This window comes from Aureobasidium melanogenum (genome assembly GCF_000721775.1).
Source record: "Aureobasidium melanogenum CBS 110374 unplaced genomic scaffold scaffold_1, whole genome shotgun sequence".
NCBI classification, from domain to species: domain Eukaryota; kingdom Fungi; phylum Ascomycota; class Dothideomycetes; order Dothideales; family Saccotheciaceae; genus Aureobasidium; species Aureobasidium melanogenum.
Genome location: NW_024470053.1, coordinates 1542943 through 1570442, shown reverse-complemented (window position 1 = coordinate 1570442; position 27500 = coordinate 1542943). Strand labels below are relative to the sequence as shown.

The 27500-nt window shown below is 50.5% G+C and overlaps 11 protein-coding genes across 11 annotated transcripts; 4 read left to right on the top strand and 7 right to left on the bottom strand.

Annotated features, from left to right (window-relative positions):
• Positions 1–352: 352 nt before the first annotated feature.
• On the top strand, positions 353–1534 carry M437DRAFT_80227 (Aminomethyltransferase folate-binding domain-containing protein; the record flags this gene model as incomplete). The annotated part of the gene is made up of 1 exon (XM_041027315.1): positions 353–1534. The coding sequence occupies one exon, from the start codon at positions 353–355 to the stop codon at positions 1532–1534; it is 1182 nt and encodes a 393-aa protein (XP_040884605.1).
• A 1327-nt stretch (positions 1535–2861) lies between these two features.
• Positions 2862–6607, bottom strand: M437DRAFT_61975 (uncharacterized protein; the record flags this gene model as incomplete). Its single annotated transcript, XM_041024006.1, has 6 exons — positions 2862–3365; positions 3418–4128; positions 4184–4248; positions 4582–5108; positions 5161–6089; positions 6146–6607. 6 exons carry the CDS (start codon positions 6605–6607, stop codon positions 2862–2864), a joined length of 3198 nt encoding a protein of 1065 aa, XP_040884604.1.
• A 481-nt stretch (positions 6608–7088) lies between these two features.
• Positions 7089–8889, bottom strand: M437DRAFT_61974 (zinc/cadmium resistance protein; the record flags this gene model as incomplete). Its single annotated transcript, XM_041024005.1, has 5 exons — positions 7089–7099; positions 7231–8512; positions 8565–8651; positions 8712–8758; positions 8811–8889. The coding sequence occupies 5 exons, from the start codon at positions 8887–8889 to the stop codon at positions 7089–7091; spliced, it is 1506 nt and encodes a 501-aa protein (XP_040884603.1).
• A 707-nt stretch (positions 8890–9596) lies between these two features.
• M437DRAFT_80223 (acyl-CoA synthetase/AMP-acid ligase-like protein II) lies at positions 9597–11770 on the bottom strand (the record flags this gene model as incomplete). Its single annotated transcript, XM_041027314.1, has 9 exons — positions 9597–9665; positions 9720–10140; positions 10205–10684; positions 10734–10844; positions 10903–11270; positions 11326–11361; positions 11423–11570; positions 11631–11701; positions 11762–11770. The coding sequence occupies 9 exons, from the start codon at positions 11768–11770 to the stop codon at positions 9597–9599; spliced, it is 1713 nt and encodes a 570-aa protein (XP_040884602.1).
• A 975-nt stretch (positions 11771–12745) lies between these two features.
• Positions 12746–14341, bottom strand: M437DRAFT_37872 (Pkinase-domain-containing protein; the record flags this gene model as incomplete). Its single annotated transcript, XM_041019733.1, has 7 exons — positions 12746–13067; positions 13126–13231; positions 13283–13345; positions 13473–13698; positions 13761–13885; positions 13940–14035; positions 14101–14341. 7 exons carry the CDS (start codon positions 14339–14341, stop codon positions 12746–12748), a joined length of 1179 nt encoding a protein of 392 aa, XP_040884601.1.
• A 1360-nt stretch (positions 14342–15701) lies between these two features.
• Positions 15702–16785, bottom strand: M437DRAFT_80221 (high osmolarity signaling protein; the record flags this gene model as incomplete). Its single annotated transcript, XM_041027313.1, has 4 exons — positions 15702–16229; positions 16284–16406; positions 16463–16618; positions 16681–16785. The coding sequence occupies 4 exons, from the start codon at positions 16783–16785 to the stop codon at positions 15702–15704; spliced, it is 912 nt and encodes a 303-aa protein (XP_040884600.1).
• Positions 16786–18157: 1372 nt separating this feature from the next.
• M437DRAFT_37653 (ABC transporter ATP-binding protein uup-1) lies at positions 18158–20564 on the top strand (the record flags this gene model as incomplete). The annotated part of the gene is made up of 5 exons (XM_041019678.1): positions 18158–18244; positions 18296–18416; positions 18490–18871; positions 18925–19039; positions 19089–20564. 5 exons carry the CDS (start codon positions 18158–18160, stop codon positions 20562–20564), a joined length of 2181 nt encoding a protein of 726 aa, XP_040884599.1.
• A 43-nt stretch (positions 20565–20607) lies between these two features.
• On the bottom strand, positions 20608–21260 carry M437DRAFT_38465 (uncharacterized protein; the record flags this gene model as incomplete). Its single annotated transcript, XM_041019838.1, has 2 exons — positions 20608–20969; positions 21023–21260. The coding sequence occupies 2 exons, from the start codon at positions 21258–21260 to the stop codon at positions 20608–20610; spliced, it is 600 nt and encodes a 199-aa protein (XP_040884598.1).
• A 242-nt stretch (positions 21261–21502) lies between these two features.
• On the top strand, positions 21503–23136 carry M437DRAFT_36493 (putative amino acid transporter; the record flags this gene model as incomplete). Its single annotated transcript, XM_041019463.1, has 4 exons — positions 21503–22008; positions 22062–22290; positions 22341–22500; positions 22553–23136. The coding sequence occupies 4 exons, from the start codon at positions 21503–21505 to the stop codon at positions 23134–23136; spliced, it is 1479 nt and encodes a 492-aa protein (XP_040884597.1).
• Positions 23137–23543: 407 nt separating this feature from the next.
• On the top strand, positions 23544–25019 carry M437DRAFT_37003 (mitochondrial carrier; the record flags this gene model as incomplete). Its single annotated transcript, XM_041019553.1, has 1 exon — positions 23544–25019. One exon carries the CDS (start codon positions 23544–23546, stop codon positions 25017–25019), a length of 1476 nt encoding a protein of 491 aa, XP_040884596.1.
• A 912-nt stretch (positions 25020–25931) lies between these two features.
• On the bottom strand, positions 25932–26897 carry M437DRAFT_37493 (kinase-like protein; the record flags this gene model as incomplete). The annotated part of the gene is made up of 1 exon (XM_041019642.1): positions 25932–26897. A coding segment is annotated over one exon (966 nt), but the record flags the coding sequence as incomplete, so codon positions are not given.
• Between the last annotated feature and the right edge of the window lie 603 nt (positions 26898–27500).

Below are 27500 nucleotides of genomic sequence, written 5' to 3'. Positions count from 1 at the left end.
ACACAATTTATAGCTCTTAAGAAGTCATTCATTTCAAGATTCGATCAATCAACATGTCTCTTGACGATTTTCCCATGATGTGTTTCCTCCCTGTGAGCAGTGATTTATACTGGTAAGAGTCATCTACTTGATTCATTACTCAGACACATGTCTGTCGCTGAGAGTATTGTGTATTCACATAATAATATGAATGCTTGCTATGCCGTGAGCGAAGGTTGCTCTTCGTCGAAAGCCTCGGTCAAAAAAAAGTCGGATGATGTCAGCGAGACTCATCTTTAGCAATCCCAAAGCTGCTGCGGAGTACACATTCTATCAGTTGCACACCTAGCACAACAAAGTCACGACCGCAAATATGGCCGCCACAAATCCTAGACAGCCATTTGTCTGTCTCCGTCGTCTTCCCAAGACCAAACGCACATACTCCACCACAACAACACCGCTCCCGCCCACGCCTCCGCCCTCCGGCGCAGCAAAACTGTCCACCCGCCGCTTGATCTCCCTTCATGGCCCCGATGCGCCAAAGTTCCTTCAAGGCATATTGACGAACAATGTCAATCCTGCATCGCATTCGCCCTTCTTCGCCGCTTTCCTTACCGCTCAGGGAAAAGTCCTGCACGATGTATTCGTGTACCCAACTCTGGGGTCAACCTTCCACGCCGAGCACAACAAGACCGAGGATCCTGGGTACTTGGTCGAAGTTGACGCGCAACAAACCAGCAATCTGCTGAAACATCTCAAGAGACACAAGCTACGGTCCAAATTCCAGCTCAGACTTTTGGAAGAGGGTGAATTGGATATTTGGGCGGCGTGGAGGGAAGACCAGAAGTGGACACCGCATACCAACAGTTCAGGCGAAGGCTCCAATGTCGATGCAGAAGGCAATATCTCAATGGTGGATGCACGAGCGGCAGGCTTGGGCCAGAGGATCTTGTTGCCATCGACAAAGTTATTGGAGCAACATGCTTCTATGGAAGGATTGAGTGATGCAGGACTAGACGCCTACACGATACGAAGATACACCCGTGGTGTCCCCGAAGGACAAGACGAGATCCCTCGCGACGACGTTTTGCCTATGAACACCAACTTCGACATCATGGGAGGCATAGATTTCAAGAAAGGCTGCTATGTCGGTCAGGAACTCACAATCCGTACTCATCATACTGGAGTTGTGAGAAGGCGAGTCTTGCCAGTTTCTCTCTTCGACACTTCCTCTCAACCACCAGAGAAGATTTCTTACGATCCTGACACCACGTTTGCGACTCCAGAACGCGATGCGGCGATTGCGATCGAAGGCAAGAGAGGCAAGCCAGGCAAATGGATCAACGGTGTTGGAAATGTTGGTTTGGCGATGTGTAGGCTGGAGCTCATGACTGACCTGCAAGTCACTGGTGAACCCAGCACTTTTAGCCTTGAGGACAGATTCGTCGTCAAGGGCGCTAGTGCCGAGGAGCAGGTATTGGGTGTCAAGGCTTTTGTGCCCGATTGGGTGAAGAGCAAGATTCGAGCTCCCAAGGTGCAGAGGAGGGTTGAGTAGAGAGCGAATAAACTTTCCTCGCTGTGCAACATGATCTACCATGACCAGTACCAATTCAACAGTGTATCTTCGCTAAAATTTTGCTTGTGGTTGGCTCTGAGCAGATTGACACAACTCATGCTAGGTGCAGAGCTTGAAGCCCTTCAGGTGTCGTTCAAGAACGATGAGGCACTGAGAAACAATCTGACACGCATACTCAGCACTATCACACGAAAAAGAGAAGAGCAAGCAATACAGAGCCTCCACCAGACTTCGCACCAAGAAGGGACTGAGACATCGTGCGTGGCCATCTCGCTCTGAGGGAGCTTGAAGTATAACGCCGAGGTCTATGGCAAAAGTGTACAGGAGGTCTGATTCTTCACTGGATCCGCGGTACGGGAAGGCGCTGGTCTCCTCAGATTACAGACATTGACAAACTGTTTGGATGTGACCTCGGATTGTTGCTTCGCTGCTGTCAAGAGGCAGAGATGTAGCCCTCTCCATAGCCCAGGTTGGCCCTTCTTGACTGCTTGTTTTGTTGTGATTACTCTGTAATTGCTGCGTTGTCTGCATCTTTCTTGCCACCTCTTCAATGGTCTTCATCGAAGGGTACTGGTGTCGATGCCATCGATGTTGTAGCAGACTTCGAAGTGCTTTGTCCGTCGAATGAATGGCTTTGCAACCGAGATCGGAGCGAGAGAGGCAGTACGAGTGGTGATGATCCAGATCAAGATGATATCGGATGAGCGATGACATGCATCATTTCGCTTGTTCTGGCGATGGGTTGGTCTAGACATAAAAGCTGGAACGGACGGCCGATAATGCCAAAGTATCGGTCATCAGACTGAGAGAAACGATGCTATGGATGAGTTGGAGCAACAGGAGAATGAAGACATGGGCATCTTGTACGAAGAAGGAATACATGGCAAAGGCACCAAGGAAGAAGGAAAGGGCGAAGAACAGCTTCTCATGACAACAGCAGACGCGCCTTCTCTCGGAGATGTTGCTCTTGCTAATTGGTGCTCCTACTGAACGGTTATAGGCATATAGAAGAATTGACATGGTACACAAAGACATGATAATAAACATTGCTTTCCGAATGGCATACTCTGCTTTTGCATTGTTGAAGACAGCTCAGGATCGTATCAAGTACAAACCCTCACGCTCTATTTCTCCGTATCTCACATATGGAAGTTGTTATGAATTCAGACTAGACATTTTCCGCATGTTGCAAAGCGAAGGAGCGAACACGAAAGGTAGGCGGAACGCAAGAAGGAAGCAATTATGGGCCAAATCCTGGCGATGCAATCGAAAGACAAGACTGTGCTTCCATTGAACAATGTCTTGACTATTCAACCGTGATCAAGAATGCTTGGAGAGCACCATAAGCACGGCAAAGCGCAGCTCTATCGTCTGCCTTGACGGCTTGCTTCATCCTCTGTATCAAATCTTTGACTTCTGCCAGTGCAAATACTCTCATCGAGTATTCCTGGCAGATCTGGGTGGTAATTCTACCGTACTCTTCTGCAAGGGGATCTGGTCCGAACTGCGCAGTGAAAGACAGGTCTTCGCTGGGGTCAACAGATGGAGTAGATGCTGGAGTAGCCGTTGGGGTCTTGTAGGAGATCGGGACCATCAGGTGCGCTGGATAGTTTGTGTTTTCCTGCTTGACTGGTGAAGGTTCGTCGTCATCAATCATGTCGATGACAACACGGCCTCGCGCACGCGGCGGAGCTGGCATTTCTCGTGGTAGAAATGGAGTTTGTGGAGATGGCGCCACAGTTGAGTTTCTTGGTTCTTGGAGTCGATGACTTTGGCTGGACCTCAGAGATACTCGAGGTGATACATGAACCTGCTCAACTGGTTAGTGATCACGGTCTACCGAGTCCGATTGGCAGTCTTACGTCTGTCGGTTCCTCATCCTCGGCACAGTCGAATTGGGTCAAGCTGGAAGTGTCCGAGTCAAGTTCACTGCCCTGACGAGTGCGACGTTGTGACATGCCAACGCACTCGTGTTTAGAGTCCAGACAGAACAGTTTCGATAGGGTCCCGTCTGTTTTCTGGAAAAAGAACTTTCCCGCAGAGAGGTGATGCACTAATGCAACCATTTGCTCGCCCTTGAGATAGAACTTGTAGACAAGCAGGTAGACTCTTTCGTATCTGGTGCGGTAAGGACTCATCATCTCGACTGGAATCGAGTTGAGTATGAGTTCTTCACAATCAGCGCTTCCGTCTTGACAAGAAACACAGCATACATGTCTCAGAAAGCTGCCAGGGCAGTCTTGATCGGGGACAACACCGGTTTCGAGCCGTACCCCTGTCCTGAACCGAGGAAACATGGTATTTGAACCACCGGCTGTAGTGTTGCGTCGGCAGCGATCGAGAACCTCATCGAGGCTTGGAAAGACTCCTAAATATTTCTTCGAGGGCTTGTCATAGTAGCCGATCCAGATCGAGTTGCTCTCGGATCGAAATGGTGCCACTTGGAGGCTTTTGGTAGGGTCCGAGCCGTGGTTTCCAGGATCGCTCAATGGAGAGAGGCACGCGTAGATGCCTTTGTGCTTGTCGCGAGGCATTGCGCGAGAATGTGAGAGGAAGTGTTCTCGAAGTGAGATCTTGAATGGGTCAGTGAGGTGTTGAAGGCATGTAGGAGATGCGTCAGCTACTTACTGTACTTTGAGAGGTTCGTCCGATAGAAGACAAAGAATGCGTTGGATTCTTCTGGTATGTTTTGACTGGAAAAGATGTGCGAAGAGTGGGAAGGTGGAACAAACAACGGGAAGTTGCAGCGCGATTGTTGCACCACAACACGCGCCTTCCCTTTTGTAAACAAAGATCCTACCTGCTCGAATGACTACCGCGACTTCTTTCTTGGTCTATGCCTGCTCTACTCAACACCTCGACAACTTTTCAACATGCTGTCACATGTCTTTGCCTCCTCGAGCCACCAATTGAGACCCTTCCTCTTCACCTCTGTTACTCTTTCTTCGTACTTCCACGCCTTCACAATTGTCAACCATGGTGTGCTATCAGATACACTTTCAGGTCCATCTTCAGCTCCTTCACACGTGCTTTGTCACCGGCGAGGAGCGGAGCCTTCAACAAAAGCGCCATCTCCTCGACATGATCGTCGTCCTGAGCGCTCGGGTATTTGATGTAGACCTCGCGCAACAGGTGCAGCAACTCTTTCTTCATCAGATCTTCCTTAGTCGGAACTTTTAATCCAAGCTGAGAGGTGTTGATTGTCTCCTGAGTCGGACTGGGGACGGCTTCAGAGATGCTTGTAGTTGTCGATGTTCTGACTGAGGAGTAGGGCTGGGGCAGCTCCACTGACGATGGAGTGACTGAATTTGTCGTACATGTCGAGGCTGCAGAGGATGCTGGAACCTGACAAGAGGCGGTCTCAGTCAAGGCTGGAGGACAGGGCGCAGCTCTGCCACCATCGACCTCAGAGCTCTCTCCCGCAGGAAGTGACTCGTCCGGCTCAGCTGGTACCTGGCTCTTGCTTTCATGCTCTTCTCCGGCATCGAACATAGCTTTCCGACTTTGGGCGAGCTGCTTCAGCAGCTTACTATACATGGGCTCGATAACTAGGCTGGTAACTGTTAGTCTCAGTTGGTACTGATTTTGTGAAAAAATCGTCTTACTCATCAGCACAGCAAATGCTTCTTACACTGATCCCATCCATGTGCTTGAGATGCGCTATGAACTCATCACGAGCACTGACACCACCGAACTCCAACAGGATGATACCTCCAGTCAATTCTTCGTTTGATTCAGTGATACTCCAGGTTGTGCTCTTGCTCATGATGACCTTGAGAGATTTCTGACTGCTAGACAACACGTACTGTGCATGCTGCTCGTTGATCTCGAAAGCACAACCATTTGTATCATCCATTAGAGATCCTTCGTCGGACTCGATAGTGAATGCATTAGTGCGGTACATCAATTTGAGATCCTTTCCAGTAAGGTGATAAGCAAGCATGCATACTTCGATGACTTGCAACAGGGTGCGGGTGGGTTTCTGTACGCTAGCGTAGCTCGACTGTTTGGTTGGTGTTCTTGAGAGATCTCGGACACTGGGTTTCGTTGAAGGGGTTGGTGTACGCGAGTTAGCTGTATTTGAGGTCTTTGTACTGTCGCCTTCTCTCATCTGTACCAGGGATGAGCCTGCCACAGCCCGTTTCTTGAATGGAGGCTCAGGATGGTCTCTGAAAAGATCTTCGTCCAAACGCTCCACATCTTTGCTCCTGTTGAGAGTGCGTGCCTTTTGAATGACGCGCAAGGGTGTGTCGTCAAGATCTTCGACTAGCTGTGCTGCAGAACCACGAGGCTTGGTGGGTGTGCTTATCGATTTCCTCTTCGAAGAGCTCAGACTGCCGACACTGGTTTTGTGAATAGACTTGGGACTCTGGAAAATAGAGATAGTTCCTTTGATAAGACCATAGGACTCGTGGTAAGTGCCGTCGGCCTTCCAGAACTTGTACTCGCCATCCTTGTGACGATGCACAATGGCAAAGAGTTTCTGCAGTCCGGTGCGCTTGGACAAGCGTACGTAGAATGGGTATACGACGACCTTGGAATTCATGTCAGTAAAGCAACACGTCGAACTAATCCGGCAGATCATCTCACATTCTGTGTGCGCTCAAATGCAAGCGTCTCAAGGCGAGAAGGTTTCTCATACTCTACAAACGGGCTGTGAGTGGTCGGACAACAGCTATTGCCACAGCACCGCATACGCGGGTTCTGGAATCGACTATCCTTAGCCACTGTGTCCGGTAGTGGGAACTTGGGGTCGCCAGTGAGGGAACGTGCAAGCAACTCCTTGAAGCTGGGATGTGGCCATACACGGCTGCCGAGGTCGTCGAAGTTGCCGATCCAGGTTTCGGAGTCGAATGGCATGGTGCGAAGGGGTCGCATACGATCTGATCCATGGTTATAGCCTTGCTCAGAGGGCGCGAAGCAGATGCGGCTCTGTTGGTTCGGGGTGTCATCACTACTACCTAGTTCGACCTTTGGGGTCAGATCCTGCGCATCCATCTCGACAGTGTCAAGCTTGCTGGTAGCGCCAGTGCCACTGCCGCCGGCTGCCATGGTGTCTTAGTGCGGATCTCGTAGTCGGTGCTTGTTGCGACGAGAAGGCAGGGTGAAACACTGGTAAAGACAGTGAGAATTACTGTTAGGCTGTTGAGTGCGATGTTAAGCGGATCTGTGAAAGTAAAGTGAAGTGAGGGTGAAGTGAAACGGACTCGTGTCAGACTTGAGAACAACACAAAGACATGTCTGAAAAATTCCAACTGATATCGTCAGGGAGGGCGTGCGTGGATTACAAAAAATGTGAAATAGAATAGTGATGTACAAAACAGCCATGCTAAAGTGATATGTCCCGACCAGGTTCAAAGAGAACTTCTAAACGTTTCCAACAGAACGACCGGACTCATCCTCGGGCACTAACACTAGGCTTCTAGGAAAAGAAAAGAGTCTAGAAAAAGATTTGGAAATAGGACGCAAAAAACCTTGTGGCCATTTCTAATGGCTGTGGCCATGACCATGGTCATCATGGTCGTGATCGTGGTCATGTGGATCCTGTGTGGGCTCAGCAGAGGCAGGAGCACAACAGCTGTTGCCATTGCATGCGTCATCGCAGTCAAGCAAGCATCCATCTGCAGCAGCGCGGAGGCTGTTTGCGTTGCTGGGTTGACCTTTCAAAGTCTTACGGGAAGAGGTTCCATCTACACCACCGAAGTGTTCATCGTCGGCAAGTGGTGCGGAATGGTCGTGTTCAGGATCAAGGCAGAACTCGGGTTGAATGGTAGAAGAGTGGATGCCATATTCGTGAAGGCAGTCGCGAATGGCGCGGGCCAGTTCCATGTATCTGGCCGATCCCTCGCCCTTGAAATCAAAGTCGACCTGGACGTGCAAGCTTGCAACGAGCTTGGTGTCGCTCAACTGCCATACGTGGAGGTGATGGGCACTAACAATACCAGGAAGCTCCTCAATGTCTTCCTTGATATCATCAATGCTCAGACCAGCGGGAACAGCTTGAAGCAAGATACGAGAGGCAGCAAGGCAAAGGGGGATGGCAGAGGCGAGAATGATGCAGGTGATGATCAGGGAAATACCCGGATCAGTATAGAAGCGCCAGCTGTAGTCGGTGAGCCAGATGAATAGTGCAGAGGCAATGACACCAATGTTTCCAAGAGCGTCGCCCATGACATGAAGGAATACACCACGCATGTTGAGATCGGCATGAGAGTGACCGTGGCCACCACTACTGGTCTGTTCTTTGGGCTGTCTGTGATTGTGCTTCTTGTGGTCGATGGGCTTTGACTTCTGGATGCTACCATAGCCGTTGGATCCATTCTTATTGAGGAGAGGCTGTTGGGTTGTCTCCTCGGCGTGGTCGTCTTCTGCAGCAGATTCCTCGGTGTTTTCGCCAGATTCGATGTCTTGGAGTCTGCTAGTCTCGATGATTGAACGACGGAAAGATGAGGGGTTGACTGGCACATCTTCGACGGAGTAAGCCCTGGAACGAGAGCGGCTGGACTTTGACTTTTGACGGCGGTGACCAGATTGTGAGACTTCGGCGTCTTCGCTAGTTCCGGAGCCGCTTGCTGAGGGTTTCTTGGTCTTAGGCCAGTTTGCAACTCTGCTCTGAGGCAGCACATCGGCAACGTTTCCAGATTCGTCAGCGACATCAGCATCTTCATTCTGGGCAGCACGGCCTTCTTCGGCATCGTTGATGGTGTCTCCGTGCGAGTGACCGTGACCGTGGGAGTGACCGCCGTGGCTGTGACCGCCATGACCGTGGTCGTGGAAGAGGAAAAGACCGATGATGTTTGAGGCAAGACCGAGACATCCTACAATCAGCACAAACTTAGGGTTGCTAACTTCTTGCGGTTCAACGAAACGTTGAATAGCTTCAAGGAAGATGGAAAGACACAGAGCGACGAGGAAGACTCCGTTGACCAGGGCTCCTAGGGTTTCGGCGCGTTGCCACTGGGAGAGTATGAGCTGGTGAGCGATTGATTCGGGAGGTATAGGTACATACGCCGTAGGTGTACATTTTGGAGGTTGTCTTCTGGTTGGCGACCTTGACAGCCCAGAGACCGACGAGTAGGGAGATGACATCGTTAAGCTGGAGACGCGGGTGTCAGTCCTACGAGTGCTACAGCTTCTGAAGAGTGTAATGACTGACCATATGGAAGGAGTCGGCCACAAGGGCAAGCGAATGGACGGCATAACCTGTGTGCTTTGTCAGTGCCTGTCGATAGCCGCGGCTGAGGGGCAGTCGTACCGGTGATGAGCTCGATAAGGAAGAAGATGGTATCGATCGCCAGGAGGATGCATATCCTCGTCGACTTGGAGAGACCCATGATTGATGGCTGGTCTTGTGTCTACCAAGCAGAGCGAAAGATGAGAGCGACCGCGAACCGAACTTTGAGATGTGCGGCGGCGTCGCGCGTCAAATGTCAAATGACGACAGGCAAGCTTTTCCCTTAAAGCGAAGTCGGTGCTTGGTTTCTTCTGACTTTCGCTGTTTTTATCACCTCTGACTCAGTGTCTTTGTGAAAAAACCTGAGTCTGTTCAAGACGGTCCGATCTCTGCTTGAATGTGTCTCTAGGTTTTCATCGTGGCTTATCCTAGCGTGCTGTCGGTTCGAATAGGATTCATTTCCTGATGCCTGAGGGTCCAGCCTTCGTATTCCCAATCGTCCCCCACAATTCGGTCTCCATTCTCGGAAGCGTGCTCCGTACTCGGAAGAGAACGGATCGGATCGACGAGCCCCTCACCCTGTCATCAAAATACTACTCGAGCATCTGGACATCGACAACGTCTCGGTTCAGAAACCAGTCTTGATTGAAGGTCCTTTGAAGGTTTGGGTGCTTGAAAGATCCTTATGTCGCTTTGATCAGTTTTCGAATCCAAGATTACTAGTCTTGATCTCCCTGTGCTCCAGTGTCCAACACGTCTTCTGCACCCAGGGACAGCAAGGAGCAAATTTCGACTGGCAGTAGGCACTGTTCTATTTCACTGATATTGTGCATTTTCGTAGCTACATACACACATCGGAAGGGAGTGTCAAGTATGTACACCATGTCCCTTGGCTGCAAGCTCAATACCTGTCTCTCTTAGCTTGAACTTTTGGATCTGGATGTGATTAGCTCCTTCCGAACGTGAAACGCTTTTATATCCATTGCTTACCTTTCCACTCGCCGTCTTCGGCCAACCCTCGGACCAGAAAATGTACTTTGGAACCAAATGCGAGCTCAGAGTATCTTTGACCCACTGCTTAATCTCCCTCGCCATCTTGGTCTTTTCTTCCTCATTTGCATTTGCATTCTTGGGCATGATGAAAGCTGCAACCACTTCACCATATTTCTGGTCTGGCAATCCGACCACAGAAACATCTGTTACAGATGGAAGTTTGAGGATGGCGTTCTCGATTTCCAGAGGATGGATGTTTTCGCCGCCACGAATGATTAAATCCTTGATGCGGCCAGTGATGCGTACGTAGCCATTCTCGTCCATGCTTGCTTCGTCGCCTGTGTACATCCACAGTGTACCTTCCTCATCTGGTCGGATGGCCTCTTTAGTACGAGCTTCATCATCCCAGTAGCCCTTCCTGGAGCGTCCAGCATCAGTATACCATATGTGGAAGCTCATTGCCCAGGGTCAACCACACTTACATGACCAAGTATCCAGCTACGGCGAGCTCGCCTCGAACATTCGGTGCCACGATCTTCCCATTCGCATCTACGACTTTGGCTTCCACATGAGGAAGCAGTCGTCCCACAGTTTCAATTCGCGCCCACATCGGATCATCAGTCGTCGTCATCGCACTGACCGGACTAGTTTCCGTCATGCCATAGCAAATAGTCAATTGTGTCAGTCCAAGAACATTATGGAGTTTGCTCATCAAAGCTGCAGGGATGCTACTGCCTGCTGCAATGCCTGTGCGCAGTTGAGAGAAGCCTTCATATGGCACTGCACCAGAGGCCAGTAACTCCAGCTCGCTGATGAACATGGTGGGTACGCCGTAGAGTGCTGTGCATGCGTTTTCTTGGACTGCGCGGAGAGTGGCTTCGGCGTTGAAGGATTCGGATGGTAGCACGATGGCGCTGCCATGTGTGCTGGTTGCCATATAGCCTAGAACGGCTCCAAAACAGCTTGGGCTCCTGTCAGCATATACGTAGACTGAGGCATGAGGAGACTTACTGAAACAAAGGCGGCGGACAACAGACAACATCCTTATGTGTCAATAACATCCTATCGCCAATACTCTTGCCGTTGTTGAGCACAGATCGATGCGTCAAACATGCTGCTTTCCTAGCCCCTGGAAGTGAGTATATCTCCCCTAAGCTGTTTCCCAACACCACAAACTTACGGCATACTCGTCGTACCAGACGTAAACTGTATATTAACCACCTCATCATTATCCAACAGCTTCGGCACCAATCTCTCACCCTCTCCATCCCTCAACACATCCACATAACTGCTCAAAGCACCAAAAGCCCCACTTTGCACTCTGCCCATCGAGTTCTCAACCACAATGACTCGTTTCAAGCTGGGTACGGCTTCGGACTCCATCTTTGATTTGTTCATGTCTGGGATTAGGTGGGCGAGCAATGGCATGACGGATTTTGGTTCTTTGTAGGGGAGGTTGATCTCGGAGGAGATGATTAGGTGTGATGCGGCCAGGTGAGTCAAAGCTGAAGTGATCTGTAAAGCATTGAAGGCTGGATTTAGAGGGACCTGAGGAGAAACAGGTCAGTATCTGTGTTTGTCGGTTCATGGTCTTGCAACGTACGAGCATGGCACCGAGCTTGAAGAGTGCATATGTAGCCTGTGACGGAAATCAGAACAAATGCCGACACTGCAGCACACAACTGAGGGAATAGTCTTACGACACAGTATTCGACTCCATTTCCCAGCATTACAGCAACTCGATCGCCTTTCTGGACTCCTTGTCTCTCAAGCCCTCGTGCAAGAGCATCACTTTGTATGTCCAGATCATGGTAAGTCAATGTTGTGTTCTGATGACGAGCTATCACTCTGCATTTAACACTCAGCTCATATTTCCGGATAGAAAGAAAGAGGGAAATGTAAACTTACGCAGGTCTATCACCATGCTCGCTAATCACATCTCTAAAGTATTCCGGAATAGTCTGTGTGATCAATGGAGGCTGGGCCCGAAAAAGTTAGCATGTGGCTAGCTGAACGATTCTCTTTCGACAACATGGCACCGTCTCCATCTGTGATACCTAGATCTTAAATAACAATGGTCATACTCACATCGCTAGGTCCACGATCTCTTGACTGGGTCAAAAGCCCACGAACAATATTGGGTTTCCGGACAGCCACAGTACATCTTGCAAACCGGGCAGATGGCCTAGGAATACCTATCAAGTGTCGAAAAGATCGCAAGAGGTGCATGCTTGAAGTTTATAAGGCTCAAGTCTCTGCCTGGCGCTCGACCCAAGTGATCAATCCTTCTTGTTGTAGTAACGTCGATATAGCCTGGAGAGGACAACCGCAGTTGTTCGTGATTCGGTATTCTGTCTGCTTCACTATAGTCTGAGACGTCTAATGTCTTCTTTGATGGATAGCCACTGGCTAGAAGATGCTTGCGTTGATTGGTCGTTGAATAGGCCTTCCCAGTAGCCAATGGAAACAGATGTAAACGTCGTGATTGTCAGAGACAGACACGGGATGAAAAAGATACAATGCACGCGATCACATGGAAAGCATCCACCAACCACTCCTATGCGCCGAGATATAATGTCTATAACCGACTGTAAGGAGGGGTAAACTAGAACCATGCGGGGTCCAAGGCTTGGAGAACCACGAGACGCCTTGCGCGGAATTAACCCCGCTTGGCTCTGTTTACACAATGCTGATCATCTCTTCGTAGAGCTTGTAATGGCTGTGGTCTTTTTGTTTTTGGCAGAATTGTTGTATTATGGAGAACTCGTTAGCTAGGCATTCAGCCAGTACCGGCTCTTATCGTTCGTTTCGCGCGGTTGTACAGAATATAAGAGGTAGGTCGTGAGTACATATCTTGGCAGACTCTTCGCTTTAAAGCAAGCTGACAAAAGAGGAAATTATCCAAGTAAAAAATGTGAAAGGGAAGCAAAGGGTCGTTAAAAGCAAGGTGTAAGAGGAAGGATGGTGATGAATCGTAATGTCATGCTTTGACCCCCAACCCACCTTAGGCGTGCGATTTCTCTCTAGAAATCTTTGAACGCACTTTCGTACTTCTCCTTCAGCTCTTTTGTGTATTGGTCCTTGTGAAGAGGTTCTGGATCGTATTCGTCGAAGTTTCGTGTGTCAGCGGGCCCTCGTAGATGCGGTACGATGGGACCTTGCATCTTGCGGTGGTACATGGCATCCCAGTCGATATCTTTGAACCAGGGGTGTGATTTGATAGCCGAAGCACCGCCTTTGATGTTGCCCAGACGTTTTGACACATCCACTGTGCACAGTTGTGAGATCAGGTCGCGAGCATCCGGTGACATGGCAGAGGGGAAGCGAAGTTTGCCTTCGACGATTCTAAATCCTTGTTAGCTTCTGGATTGTGCCTTAGGTTTCCCATTGAAATTCGGCATACTGTTCATAGATTTTCATAGGATTTTGATCCCAGAACGGCGGTTGACCGACCAGGAATTCGTAGATCAGGATGCCCAATGCCCACCAATCGACAGCTAGGCCATGTCCTAGCAAATAGTCAGTATACCAGACTGAATTTCCGCTGCATCATGACGTACCAGTGTTTCGGATGACTTCCGGCGCAAGATACTCTGGCGTTCCACACAGCGTGTATGTTTCTCCTAGTTTGAGTCCCAAAGTCAGCCAAACTGTTTTATTCAGCAGAACGTGGCCAAAGGAGCCGAGGGCCAAAACCGTTTGACAGTTTGAGCACAAGACCCTGAAGGCTGGAGATGGGAGATTACGCACTGTTTCCGACCTTCTTTGCAAAACCGAAATCCACAAGCTTGAGGTGTCCTTCTGCGTCAATCAAGATGTTTTCCGGTTTGAGGTCGCGGTATGCGACACCTTGGTGGTCGTGCAGGAACTCGAGGATGAGGACGATTTCGGCGGCGTAGAATTGTGACGTGGATTCGTTGAAACGGCGGGCGCGGCGCAAATAGCTAAAAACCTCACCACCAGGGCAATAATCCAACTGTGTCCAGGACACGAGAAGTCAGTTTGGGTACGGCCGAGCGCATTTTGCGGACCACATACCAGCATGTATAGGGTGTCTTGGTCTTGGAAGCTGGCGACCATTGTTGTAATGAATGGGTGGCCGGCCACAGCAGCTAGGACATTGCGCTCGTTGCGAACGTGTTCTACTTGCTTCAAGCGAATGACTGGAAGATTTGTCAGAGTCTTCTCTCGGCGAGAGATAGCGCAGCTTCACGCACCATCAGTCTTGCGCAGTATCTTCAGAGCAAAGACTTTCTCTGCATCCTCCTTCTTCGAAGTGACCAAGGTCGCAAGCCATACTCTTGCAAATGTGCCTACGAGGCCACAAGTAGTCAGCAAATGTGATATGTCGCTTGAACTCGGGCTGTCTGTCACATACCAGTGCCGAGCGTCTTGACGAGATCAAAGTCCTCGCGCCGTAAGACCTTTGAGCTGTGACCAACAGGCTTCGAGTTGGGCTCGACTAATATTTGATCGTACTCCAAGGGCTGCTTCTGTGCTTCCCAGGCAAGAAGCCTATTTTTTTCCTCTTCGCGGGCGCGGTTGTTGGCCGAAGTTTCTGATCTGCTCTCCTTGCGACCATCCTTGTCTCTGCTGCTGCCAATGTGCAGCTTGGGCATAATGTGATGCATTGCTGCTGTCGCCATGGCCTAGAGGATTGAACTGTGGGAATATTCAGGGCGTGTGGACGGAGTCCGAGTCTTTGTTATGGTGAAAGCAGAGGTCCGAGTTCGAGGATAGCGGATATCGTATGGTGGGTCTAGGCTTGAGCGGGCTATTATATAGTATCTTGATTGATGCGGGAAGCGGTGAAGTGACGTGGGATGCACAAGAGCTGGAGACGGATGATTCACTCGGCCATAGCACTGCTGGGTCCAAGGGATAACGAGGTCGACGAGGGCAAGCTGTGAGGATGAGAAAAAAGAGACGATCAGAGAAGACGACGACTCTCAACCAAGTCTTGTGTGCGCGGGGCACGATGAAATCACTCTTCAACCCGCCAGACGCCAGTACCAAAGGATTCCACCAGGCCCATCTGTGACCAAATCTCGCCGATCCCAAACTTTCGGCCCGCCATGTCGACAGAGGGACGACTGAACGGCACGCCAACCGCTGCTCGTGCTCGTGGCCGCACGCGAGACTAACCACTCTATTTCTCATTTATATCCACAAATTGAAGAACCACCGATCCCTGCTTGGATTTTGCTCTGTCCGCGGCGCCTAGCTGTCTGCCTTTTCCATGCGTGGTGCACTGTCATGCCGGCCTGATCACGCTCGACTCCCAAACTTCATCATTCTTCTGTGCATCCGATATCCGTCGGTCGCCGCAAGTCAAACTCTACTGACTCTACTCGAGTCGCACGCAGACTACAAGTGGTACCTTTACGCTGCGAAAAACTCAGCTGCTGAGTAATAATGCTAGTTCGGCAACTTCGCTTGCAACAAAACCAAACCTTTCGGATATTGTTTAGGATAAGAAAGCAGCCACCAGCTGACGGGCCGAGTCATTGACTATGAGGCTGAATCCATTCTATTGAACCATACTGCAAAAGCCGTTTATTGATGATGAACCATTTTTTGGGCTTGACTGCCCTGGTCTTGTGCATGGTTGAACATACATGTTGTACTGAAACAAAAGAGTATTGAATTTGGTGTCGCGTCCATCATATTTTTCATGCTGAGGCTTTTCCCAGCTCGCCCCAAAAAAACAATCTAGCATATCTGCAATTGGGCCGTCGTCGCAAGAAAGAAATGAACAAGACTCGAGCGCCTGTGCCGGCACATTGAACTGAAGAAAACAAGAAAAACACTCATCCTCCCAGACGCCATTGCCAATTCAGAATAAGAGATTCAACATCAAACCATCAAAAAGAAAACTGCGGCCTAAACCACTGGTATCATGCGCAGAAAAACAGAAGAGCAAGAGGCCAACGCTGTTCGGCCAACCATGTCCAAACACGAGTGACTGTAGCACGGGCACTACAACAAAATGAGGTAGTTGCTTGGTGCAATGCCAGTGTCGCCGTTCTCTTTCTTGGCCTGCCACCATCTTCCGCTAACATCGCTGATCTCCAAGACTTCGTGTTTCGAGAAGCTGATTTCGTTGGCATCGTCGGGGTTGGCCTCATAGCTGTAAATGGCCTTCGCACGGTACGGGTATTCTGCTGGAGCTGCGGCAGTGGAGTTTGGTCGATCTGTTGCTACTGTATGAGGGGCCAAGCTGTTTGTCTGTCCATAGCGAGCACCACTGTCGCGGTTGCTGTCCATTGCTCCCAAAGCACCTCCTGGGAAGCCAGTGACGGGTGATGATGTTTCGAAGCCGCTGAGCTGGGCCGATGTATACATTTGTGGTTGCTGGGAGATCGAGGTCTCGGGACGGTAGCTGTTGTGTTGAGGCTGGCGAGAGATGCGCGATGGCACGCGACTGTCTCTGTGGAGGGCAAAGGAATCGATCACGTTGCGACTGGCCGCAGTGGGCTGGGATCCATAGTAGAAAATCCAGACGATCTGCGACAAAGTGTCAGTGCCTTCTTTCTATATAGCGAGAGAGTCGAGACGCACAGCGACCATGGAGAGAAGGATGAAGCCGGCGGCGGCTGCTTCGTGTGCTCCGTCAGACGAGTAGACCAAGGAGTTTACCGAGGATGTTGTAAAGACAAGGCCAGCAGCCAGGAAACCGACAATCTAGCATTGAGTAAGCAAGGGAAGCTGCAAGCATGTGAAAGCAGACTCTTGCTTACAGCGACATGGTAGGTGAAGACAGAGTCAGAAGCGACGGTGACCAAGACTCCAACGATGCAGAAGAACATGTAGACCAGAGCCCACCATGAATAGTTGGGGTACTGGCCATGGATCTTGGCGATGATGGAAGCCACGAAGGCGATGAGCCAGGCGATCTATACCATGTCAGTAAACTGCGTCGGCTGGATCAGAAGCCAAAGGTCCATTGACGACGTACGATGGCTATCGAAGAAGTTGCGAGGGCAAATGGATCGCCGATGATCTGACCACAACTGAATCTCGGTTTGCGTCCGCTGTACATATCGCGGCGATTGCCTTCCATTTTCTGCAGAGATGGCGAGTCGAGCGAGCTGTGGGTCATGTGAAGATGCGATGCGAGTTCAAAGAAGGCCGCTTAGTTTGGACGTAAGCAAGAAGGTGGATCGGCGTTGATGGAAGTGACAGTGGACAATTGCTCCGGGCGACGTGTCAGACTGCAGCAGGCTTGTATGGAATCAAGAGTGAAAGCTCGTGAAAAGGATCAAAAGGCTTGGAAGTGGCAGCGCAAGAGAAGGACGTTTGTTGGCGAGAACAAAACGGCTCGCGCGCGTATCTGGTGGTGGTGGGCGGGGAAAGGAGAGGCAACGGTAGGACAACAAGAAAAAAGGGTTCAGAGCCAGAAAGTCAACAAGAGCAGACGATAAACGAAGGACGTTCCGCTTTGGACTTGAATAATGTGGTCGTCGTAGAAAGGACAACCAAAGTCGTGATGATGCGACAAAGGTGAAGACGAAGATTGAAGACTCAGAAGCGGTCGAAGATGCGTTTTGTTTCAGGAGTCGACGCAAGCCTGTTGATGAAACACACGTCGCCCGACACGCCCCCACAGGCGATGCATCTCGGCCAAGTTTGAAAGTGGCATGGTGCCAGGCACTACTACTGTCACCAGCCTCATCTTATCCTCTTGCAGTATGAGCAATCTGCTAGAATTAAACACCTTTGACACGACCGACGCTACTGTGGACCAAAACTATCTGTGGGCGATGTCATCTTTAAATATAGACCCTTCTCCAGACCCGCTCCCGAGACACAACGGATATGGTGGATAAGAGAAATTCTCCGCGGTCCACTCAAGCCCGAATGACCGATCGTCCAGGACACATAGAGGTCTTGTGTTCTTCGCCCTGAGAAAAGCAAGAACGGCTCTTGCTGACAACGCATCCAGCAAGCCATAACAGGATACTTATTCCCTGCTGTCGTCAGCAGCATTTCTGCATGCTATATTCTCCGAGCCCCTGCATAACTAATCCTCCTTAGCCTTCCCCATCGTCTGCTACGTATCTCACCAACGGAAAAAGAAAAAAGAAAAAAAAAAAGACCATCGCACATCAGAGATTGAGGAATCATCATGAAATTATATGCACTCTACCAACATTGCCACTTCTTCATCAGCTCTACATTGCAAAACCTCACAAGCACTTGCCAGGCTTGCTTACGGAGAGGCGATCTTCGGAGCATGATAGGTAGGACTTTGTAGTTCAGGAGATGACTATTTGGGTCACCGCAGTCAACCTTATTTCAGTGCGGTGCCCTATCTAGTGACCACACATAGGTGACCCTGGTCAAACACATCTCTGAGTGTTTTTGAGCATACAAATACTAGCCATGTTCTTCTACTTCTGCCTCACAGGCATCTCACTTATCAATTCAGAATCATGGTTGTGGCCAAAAGAGCAGTCCTAAATGTTACCACCCAACAGAGCCGTTTCCATACACTGAAACAAGAATCTGCTTCGACTGAGGTAATAGCACTGGCAATACAGGATGGAAGAGTGGGCTGAACCAATCCCAAGATCACAGTCAAAGACCTCAGCATCACGATCGGCAATCACGAAGTCTTGAGCCATGCTCAACTGCAGCTACATCCTGGTAGACACTACGTCTTGGTGGGCCGCAATGGTGTAGGAAAATCCAGTAAGCATAGCAGAGAAATTCCGATCCTTCGAGGGAACGTCAATCATGTAATACGCTTATTGTTATGATTCAGCACTTTTGAGAGCAATAGCCGAAGGACTGATATTACCTGATTCCATACGCGTGTTGCTTTTAGGTCAAGTGGAAGAGGCTGAGGATTATGGCTTTTCTGAGGCACCGGTCTCGCCTAAAGAAACTGTTCTCGAGCACGTTCTGCGTAGCGACAAAGAACGCGAGCGTCGAGTGCATGAAGCAAGTAGGTTGTCGACAGCAATGGATAACGTCGACGACCCTACTGCTATGTTGAAAGTATACCGTGAGTTGAGATGTGAGCAACTGGAACGTGATGTCGCCAAAGCAAGACACCGAGCATCAAAAACAAGTGGTGTGAGGGGACTAGGAGCAAGGAAAACGCTTACAAAATTAGAGGAAGAGTTGACTGCTGCTTGCGAAAGGTGAGAGGTACCGACTTTAGCACGAGAGCACAGTTGACCGCTTGCATATTTAGGCTTGAGAAACTAGTTATCTCGAACGACCTCGGGGTTGAGGAGCCTAAAACAGTCAAGGAAGAGACCCAGAATGCCATCGACATGTTGACCGATGTGCAAGCATCTCTAGTAGCAGTATAGCTCCCCGTGTAATTTTCAAGCTTGATATGCTGACCCGACCCAGATGGACGCCTCAGGCGCAGAAGCCAGAGCACGATCTGTACTACTCGGAATAGGTTTCTCAGCAGAAAGAATAGAGAGCCCCGTATCCCAGCTATCAGGAGGCTGGAAAACGCGTTGCAGTCTAGCATGTGCACTCTGCCAATCGACAGACCTTCTACTGTTGGATGAACCCACGAATTTTCTTGACTTGCCGGCTATCGTCTGGCTAGAAAGATACATCCAGACACTCGATCCAACAGTCACGCTGATCATGGTAACACACGATCGAGCCTTTGCAGACGGAGTCGCGGATGAACTTCTCGTCTTGCGAAACCAGAGTTTGGAAACTTTCAAGGGCAATGTTTCCAGCTACGAAACTGCGAGGTTGCAGTCATACAAATACCTCAGTAAGATGCAAGCCGCCCAGGAAAAGCAGAAGAAACACATACAAGCAACCATCGAGCAGAATATCAAGATGGCTAAACGCTCAGGAGATGACAAGAAGCTCAAGCAAGTGTCCTCAAGAAAGAAAAAGTTGAATGAGCGAATGGGCATGGAGGTTTCAGCCAAAGGCACAAGATTCAAGCTGAACAGGGACAGACCAGGTTATCACGAAAGTTTACGCGAGAGTATCGAAGTCCCTGACTTTGATCCCCCGCCACGTATGATGTTTTCTGTCGGTCCATCTGATCTCCGCTTCCCAGGAGCTTTGATTTCGCTCGAGGACGTTGATTTTGACTACAGCGCTGGAAAAATGCAGACACCCGTGTTGCGCAACATCAATATCAACATTCATCCAGGAGAGCGAGTAGGCATAGTGGGCATGAATGGTTCAGGAAAGTCTACCTTAGTCTCCTTGATGACTGCCGATGCACGAGAAAGTACGAGTAGCCGTGTGCGAAGCAAAGGCAACATCACAAGGCACGCTCGAGCAAAGATTGGCCTGTATTCGCAGCAAGCGGTCGAAGAGCTTCAGAACCTTGCCTCGGCCGAACCCGGGTCGACTGCTCTGTCGCATCTGTTGGAGTTTACAAACGGTGCTCTCTCGGAACAAGAAGCACGCGGCATTCTATCGTCCCTCGGCTTAGTTGGCAAGGTGGCCTCAGAGGTGCCCATAAGCCTTCTTTCGGGTGGACAAAAAGTGCGACTGGCGTTGGCGAAAGTGCTTTGGGACCCACCACACCTACTCATCTTGGACGAGGTCACTACACACCTGGATCCGGACACCATACAAGCACTTGGCCTGAGACTTCGCGACTACCAGGGCGCCATCTTGCTCATCACACATGACCGCTTTTTCATGCGATGCGTGGTTGAAGGCGAATTGTCTAGAGTCTCAACCGGAGGATACAAAGGTGAATCGGAGGAGGAAAGCGATGACAGCGAAGACGGCCTACCAGCATGTGGTGTAGTATATCGTTTGTTCAAGACGAGACTCAAGAAGTTGGATGGCGGCATGCAACAGTACGAAGAGATGGTGACAAAACTATTGTCCTGAATGGACAGGGCTTGTGTCACAAGTATCACAGGGAGTTGTCGTCTTAGCTTTCGTCAGCTTCTGCTCTTCTGACGAGTTTCTCTTGATGCATGAGTCTGGCTTCCCACTCGGTCCAGCAATCGTCCATCCCAATTATGGCCGAGTCGTACCACCTGGCGAGTAGAGCAAGGCTTTGGTGTCGCAGTTGGGCGATAGATTGTTGTTGATTCTCTTGTCTGAGGGCAGCGCGTTGCAAGCGGGGAAGCAAGTGGATCAGGGCGGCCGAGGAAGAAGGATCCGGGAGCGGTAGATCTTGGAGAGAGGTTAGGCGAGCAGCTGTGGCCTGGTATGAGGGCGCATGGGAGAGAACGAGGGTAGCCAGAGCATCTTGGGTCATATCAGGGGATTCATGTTGGAGTTGAGATTCTAGTAGAAGGTCAGGCGGGTAGGAAGTGAGTCGGAGGGCAGGCGAGAATTACGAAGTGCAACGATTTCCTGAGCAGGCTTGTTGTTGGAGAGAAGGGAGTTGAAGTCGGATTGCAGAGCGTGTAGTCTCGAAGCAATGGATTGAGTTACAGTTGTGTCGGCAGGCGTTTCGACGTTGGTGTCCGGGTCGGTTGCGGTAGAGGTACCGTAGAGCAAGAAACGCACGCGTTGCAATCGCTGCTCTAGAGCGGCCAAGGTATGTAAGGCCGTGTCGTGGGCGACGGATGACATGATGGTGTGATGTTGTCTTGTCTTGTGTTTGGTGGTGACGAGAAATGGCGAGCTTCTTGGGATCTGTTGAACAGTCGGCAGCCGAAAGCCGCTCGGCGTGGCTTGGCCGGACGATAACGATGAGAGACATGACGGTTTTATCATCTGGCCTCGCAAACTCTCTCTCTTGTACTATGGTCTGTCGCTGCTGAAGTCCTTGTCGCCGGCTCAGCACCCTCAGTTCCAGTCGTACACCACCCAGAATGACCAGCTACGCCTCTATTCGTTCGCCGCCCAGCGACTCGTCGTCCCGCCCCAACAGCACCGCCAGCATGTCGCGCCGTCCGCGTCGCAAGGAAAATGGTGTCCACGGCCAGGCCAGCTGGATCAGTAGTGTCATCAACCTGGTCAACACCATTGTCGGTGCCGGCGTGCTGGCCATGCCCTCGGCCCTGTCCAACATGGGCATCCTGCTCGGTATCCTCGTCATCGTCTGGTCTGGTCTTACTTCTGGCTTCGGTCTCTACCTTCAAACAAGATGCGCAAGATACCTGGATCGTGGTAGCGCGAGTTTCTTTGCCCTGAGCCAAATTACATACCCCAATGCTGCCGTCATTTTCGACGCTGCAATCGCCATCAAGTGTTTCGGTGTCGGCATTAGTTATCTCATCATTATTGGCGATCTCATGCCTGGCGTGGTCCGAGGCTTCACAGACACTCCTGCGGCCGACTATCTGCTGGACAGACATTTCTGGGTTACTGCTTTCATGTGAGCATGTCCCTGTCTCGACTCCGTTCCGCTTCCCGCTGACATGTGACTAGGCTTGTTGTTATTCCTCTGTCTTTCCTCCGCAGACTAGACTCGCTCAAGTACACTAGCATTATTGCTCTGGTTTCTATTGGTTACCTTGTTGTCTTGGTCGTCTATCACTTTGCAAAAGGCGATGACATGGGTCTCAAGGGCGAGATCAGCATCGTGCCCGACAAGGGTATTGTGCCTGTCTTAGCCAGTTTCCCTGTCATCGTCTTTGCTTATACATGCCACCAAAACGTGAGTATTATCCTTGTATTCGTTCTCACATCGAATGCTCATTTTAGTAGATGTTTTCGATTCTCAACGAGATTGAGGACAACAGTCCTTTCAAGACAACTTCTGTCGTCTTGGCCAGTATTGGTAGCTCGGGCAGTATCTATCTGCTCGTAGCCATCACTGGCTACCTGACTTTCGGTGACAATGTCGCTGGCAACATTGTCGCTCAATGTAAGTCGAGTAAGCTCATCATCTCTATGAATCCAGCTCTAATTATTGGCAGACATTCCTTCGGTGGCATCAACAATCGGTAAAGCAGCAATTGTTGTGCTTGTCATGTTTTCATACCCCTTGCAAGTTCATCCTTGCCGCGCTTCAGTCGACGCAGTACTCAAATGGCGTCCGGCCTCGCGCAAGCAGCCGGAGTATGCTTCTGTCAATGGATCTCCATCTCGATCGACGCTCTTGAACTCTGGAAGCAATTCGCAGAGAGGGCGTGGTGAGATGAGTGATAGACGTTTCGCGGTCATCACTACCGTCATCATCATTCTGAGCTACATTGTAGCCATGACGGTGTCGTCTCTGTCAGTAGTGCTCGCATACGTGGGCAGCACAGGAAGCACATCGATCAGTTTCATTCTTCCAGGACTGTTTTACTACAAGATTTCATCGCCAGACTCACCGCATCACCAACGGTTGCTCAAGGAGGACGACGATGAAGAGGCAGAGACAGACGGCGAAGAGACAAGGGGTGGATGGAACAGTGGAAGCATTTTGCGCAAGCTCAGTCTTGGGCTGGCGATCTACGGACTGCTGGTCATGGTGGTCTGCCTCGTCACCAACACATTCTTTGTTGTTGCGCACTGATTCAGAGCTGGATATCAATCAAAAGTAATGTCTTCTTTCTCCTTGGTCTTGTTTGATGGCTGTTGTGTCATCTGTGACAGTGGACTTTCACATGCCTCGGCTCGTCTCAGCAATGACGACAGAATCTGGGGAAAAACTAGGGTGGCCTCGGGATGCAGCACACCTGCACATGTCGACTTGAAAGAGGCTGAAGGAGTCGCCTTTTCTGCATGACCTCCGCAGTACACTACAGCTCAAGTATCGTTGCCCCGCAGAGTAGCGCGTGTGCCTAGACAGACACAATAAAAGGTGCGTTTGAGCCCAGTCGTCTTCTCGAGACCTGAGGTGCCCTGCTGACTCGTCCTGTAGACTCGTAGAAACATCACGCCATCATGTCCGTCTACAACAGTCAGCTGGTAACACGCCTCATGAATGCCATCGATCGCTTGAATTACTCTGCTGACTATGGTTTTGAGGATGCTTTCGAGCTCTACCACAAAATCCAGGAAGACAATCAACGACGAGCTCCCAGCACTGATGGTATAGGTCTCCCTGCCTTAGGCCATGCTGTAGCAGGCTCTGCTGGCACCGCTTTGTCGCATATCATTCTTTATCCTCTCGATCTCGTCATCACTCGTCTCCAAGTCCAGCAACAGCTGAAAACCCCTGGCGAGGCTCCCTCGGCCGCAAAAGAAGCAGACGATGCTGAATACACCAGTCTCGCCGATGCAGCACGGAAGATATACACACATGAAGGCGGGCTCCAGGCCTTCTGGAATGGCTGCGCTGCAGATACCGCAAAAAGCATCATTGACAGCTTTTTGTTCTTCCTCGCATACACAGCTTTCCGACAGCGTCAACAGAAGAAATTGGGCACCAAGACCCTGCCTGTTTTCAACGAGCTGAGTGTCGGCATAGCTGCTGGAGCTTTGTCGAAATTCGTCACAACTCCTATTCAACAGATCGTTACCAGGAAACAGACTGCTGCTCTGATTGCTGCAAGAGACAAGACATCTACTGTACCACCAGGCATGGCATCCAAGCTCAGCGTCAAAGACATCTTCCTCCAAATCCGTAGCGAGCGTGGTCTTGGAGGCTTCTGGGCTGGTTACAGTGCCAGTTTGATTTTGACACTCAACCCTGCCTTGACCTTTTTACTCCAGAATCTTTTGAAGAGGACGCTGCTCCCGCGCTCTCAACGCGATAAACCAGGACCCAAAGCCCTGTTCTTGATTGCCGCTTTGTCAAAAGCCATAGCATCAACAGTCACCTACCCCTTCAGTCTAGCCAAGAGCCGTGCCCAAGTATCCCGTCCCATGGCAGAAGACACACAACGCACACCAGAAAAACCAGATCTATCTTCTGACCCCAAGATCACTGCCAGATCCCGAAAAGTGCTGCGACTAGTATTCTGGCAACAGATCCAATCACTTGCCATTATCCGCTCGCTAACCAACATCTACAACACTGAAGGTGTGAGAGGCCTGTACAGCGGTGTTGATGCCGAAGTTATCAAAGGCTTCCTCGGCCATGGCCTTAGTATGGTTCTCAAAGAGCGCATCCACGTCCTCCTCATCTCAGCCTACTACGCAATCCTCAAGGCCACAAAACAGTGGCCGCAAGATCTTGGCTCTGTGACTGAACAGGCAAAGAATGAACTCGACAGAGTCAAAGGTGCAGCGGTGGATATGGCAGAAAGTGCCGTTGAGGCTGGCAAGGAAGCTGGCCACCGCGTGCAGAATGTTGGCGAGACTGTTGTCGAAGGCGTCAAGAACGCAGTCGAAAACAGTAATGTCGGCGAGAGCGTGCAGAACGTCAGCAGCAATGTTGGCGAGAGAGTGCAGAACATTAGCGAGACTGTGGTCGAGGGGGTCAAGAACTCGGTCAAGACCACAGAAGAGTAAGACCTGGGTTTTGAGACTTGACGATGTCATGATCAGCACAGGAGAGGAGCCACAGCACACGATCTGCATTTTTGTTTCGAAATCTTCTCTTCTTAGTTGTATTAAAATGGATTGCATTGATGAATTGAACATTAGCTACTCTAACCAGCGCTTTATGATTACTCGAAATGAATGTTTGTGATCTCCATGTTCTCACACTCTCTATCTGTACGACAAGAACGTTCCAGTGTTGTTCGTGTTCAAAGGAGGTCTTGTCGTAGCGGACTGGATGCTCTCGGTGACGTCTTTGAATTGTACAGGGGCCGAGGCGTCACTGATGGCACTCATGTCTGTGAATCTGGTCGGAGCAATCTTGCTCTCCGTCGAACCAGTTGGAGCTACCTTACTCTCCGTGGTGGAGCTTGCGAAGGGTGAAGCGATGGCTTTGGACTCAGTCGTGTCCACACTCTTGAACGGAGTAGCAGCCAAAGTGCTTTGGGTAGAGCCATTGCTGCTAGAGGTGACAGGCGCGGCAGTATCCTTAACGACGGTGCCCACGTCTTTGAAAGGGGTAGGTTGTAGAGTTGAGTTCGTCTCCACGCTCTTGAAGGATGCGGGCTGTACGGCTGACGCGCTCGTCTGAACAGACTGGGTAGAAGTGGCAGCAGAGGCAGACCCTGCTTGCTGCTGCTCTGCCGGCGCCGTCAATGAGTCGTTAGGCACGTACATCTTCTTGACTGGTACCTCATCTTCAGCGCTGTGGAAACGCTTCTCCGTTATGACGGGTCTCGAGGGCTGGTTGAAATATTGACCTTGGTCTTGCTGGTTGTTGGTCGCTTCTTGCTTTTCTTGTGCGGCGACCTCGTCTGGAGTGGCACGCTTGGGGTCGTACTCTAGATGCTCGAACTCAGGAGGCGTGAAGCCCGCAGCTACTTCTTCTGCAGTCTTGTCTAGCCATCCGCTTTCCAGAATCTGATTGACAGTCGGCCGCTGATAGGGATCGGCCTTCAAAACCCATCTGAGGAAATCAACTTCTCCATCTTCCAAACCACGCTGGCGCAAAAGTTCCCATTGGTCACCCTTGTGTTTGCTTGGGTCATTTGGCGGCAGAGGGACGTTTCCGTATACAGGGTCGTTTTGCAGCTTGTAGTCATTCATCAGAGCCTTCTTGACAGCTTCCTCCCTTTCGCCCATAGCTCCAGTCTTGGTTTCAAGATCGTCGTAGAGACCGGTCTTGGAGAAGCGTGTGCGAGCTTCGAGCAAATGACAGTAAATGAGTGCCCAGCCCCATACGTCGACTCGAGAGGTGATGTCGCCTTTAAGATAAACTTCAGGGGCGCGATACGTGATGGGCTGGACTTTGCCGTTCATGGGTTCCATGACAAGACCAAGGTCACCTAGCTTCGCTTTGAGATGATCGTCCTTCTCTTCGGACTCAGCATTGAAACCATCGATCATGATGTTCTGAGGCTTGAGGTCCGCATATACCAGACCGGCAGCATGTACATCTCGAAGACCGACGAGGACATCCTTGGCGACAGTCTTGATTTCGGCCAGAGACATGGGCCGTTTCGTGCGTGCAGTCCAGAGGGTGGTTTCGGTGATTTCCAAGACAATCATTGGCGGCCCACCGGTTTTGGTAGGAGGAATTCTGTCAACCTGTTGTCTGATGGCTGGCGAATCTTTGAAGACTTCATGCATGACCATTTCGTTTTGGAAGCTGGGCCATCCTGGTAGTGTGTCGACTTCACCGGGTTCCTTGATGACGACCACTTGGAGTGGTTTATTCGGATCCTTGCTCTGTTCGACAGCGGTCCAGACATTGCTTTGGCCCAACGGGCTAACTGCTAGATAGCTCTTGCCGCTCTCGCCAATCAATCTTGCGCCTTCCGAAAGCATGCTATTTGAATTGATTCAATTGTGGTTGTGGGGGATAAGTAAAGATGTTTGAAGTGGAGGAAGAAAGACAAGAGACAATTCAGACAGCTGAAGTAGTTGGAAGTCGAACAAATGCAGAGACAGGCAAACTACAACACGCAACGGGCTTTTACGTCACCAGAAATGACGAAGGGGTTCCTGACAACTCCAACTTAGCTGAGCTTTGGTGTTTCCTGCTTCAACTGTGCTTCCGACGCTGCATTAACTTTATCGAGCCTCCTCGCATCCTGCTGCTCCGATGTTGCTTCAAAAGGTACTTTTAGCGACTGATCATATTTCCAGAACCTTGATCGAAGTCCATGCACCGTGAAAATCTGCAGCTAGAACAGGTAGAAGCAGATGACAGCCTGTTTCGAACGGCGGAGGCTCAGCAACCGTTTGCAGGAGCATCGTCAGAGCTCCTCTTAACCCCACAAAATTCGGGACTTTCGGCGTGTCATAGCGCCAAGGAACGCGACTAGCTCCGAGGAAGCCGGCCAGCCTTACTATTTTTACCGATCACCATCGCCTCTGTGGCAGTGTGCTCAACAGCCTCAACTCGCGTGTCCTGCTGCTCATCAAACA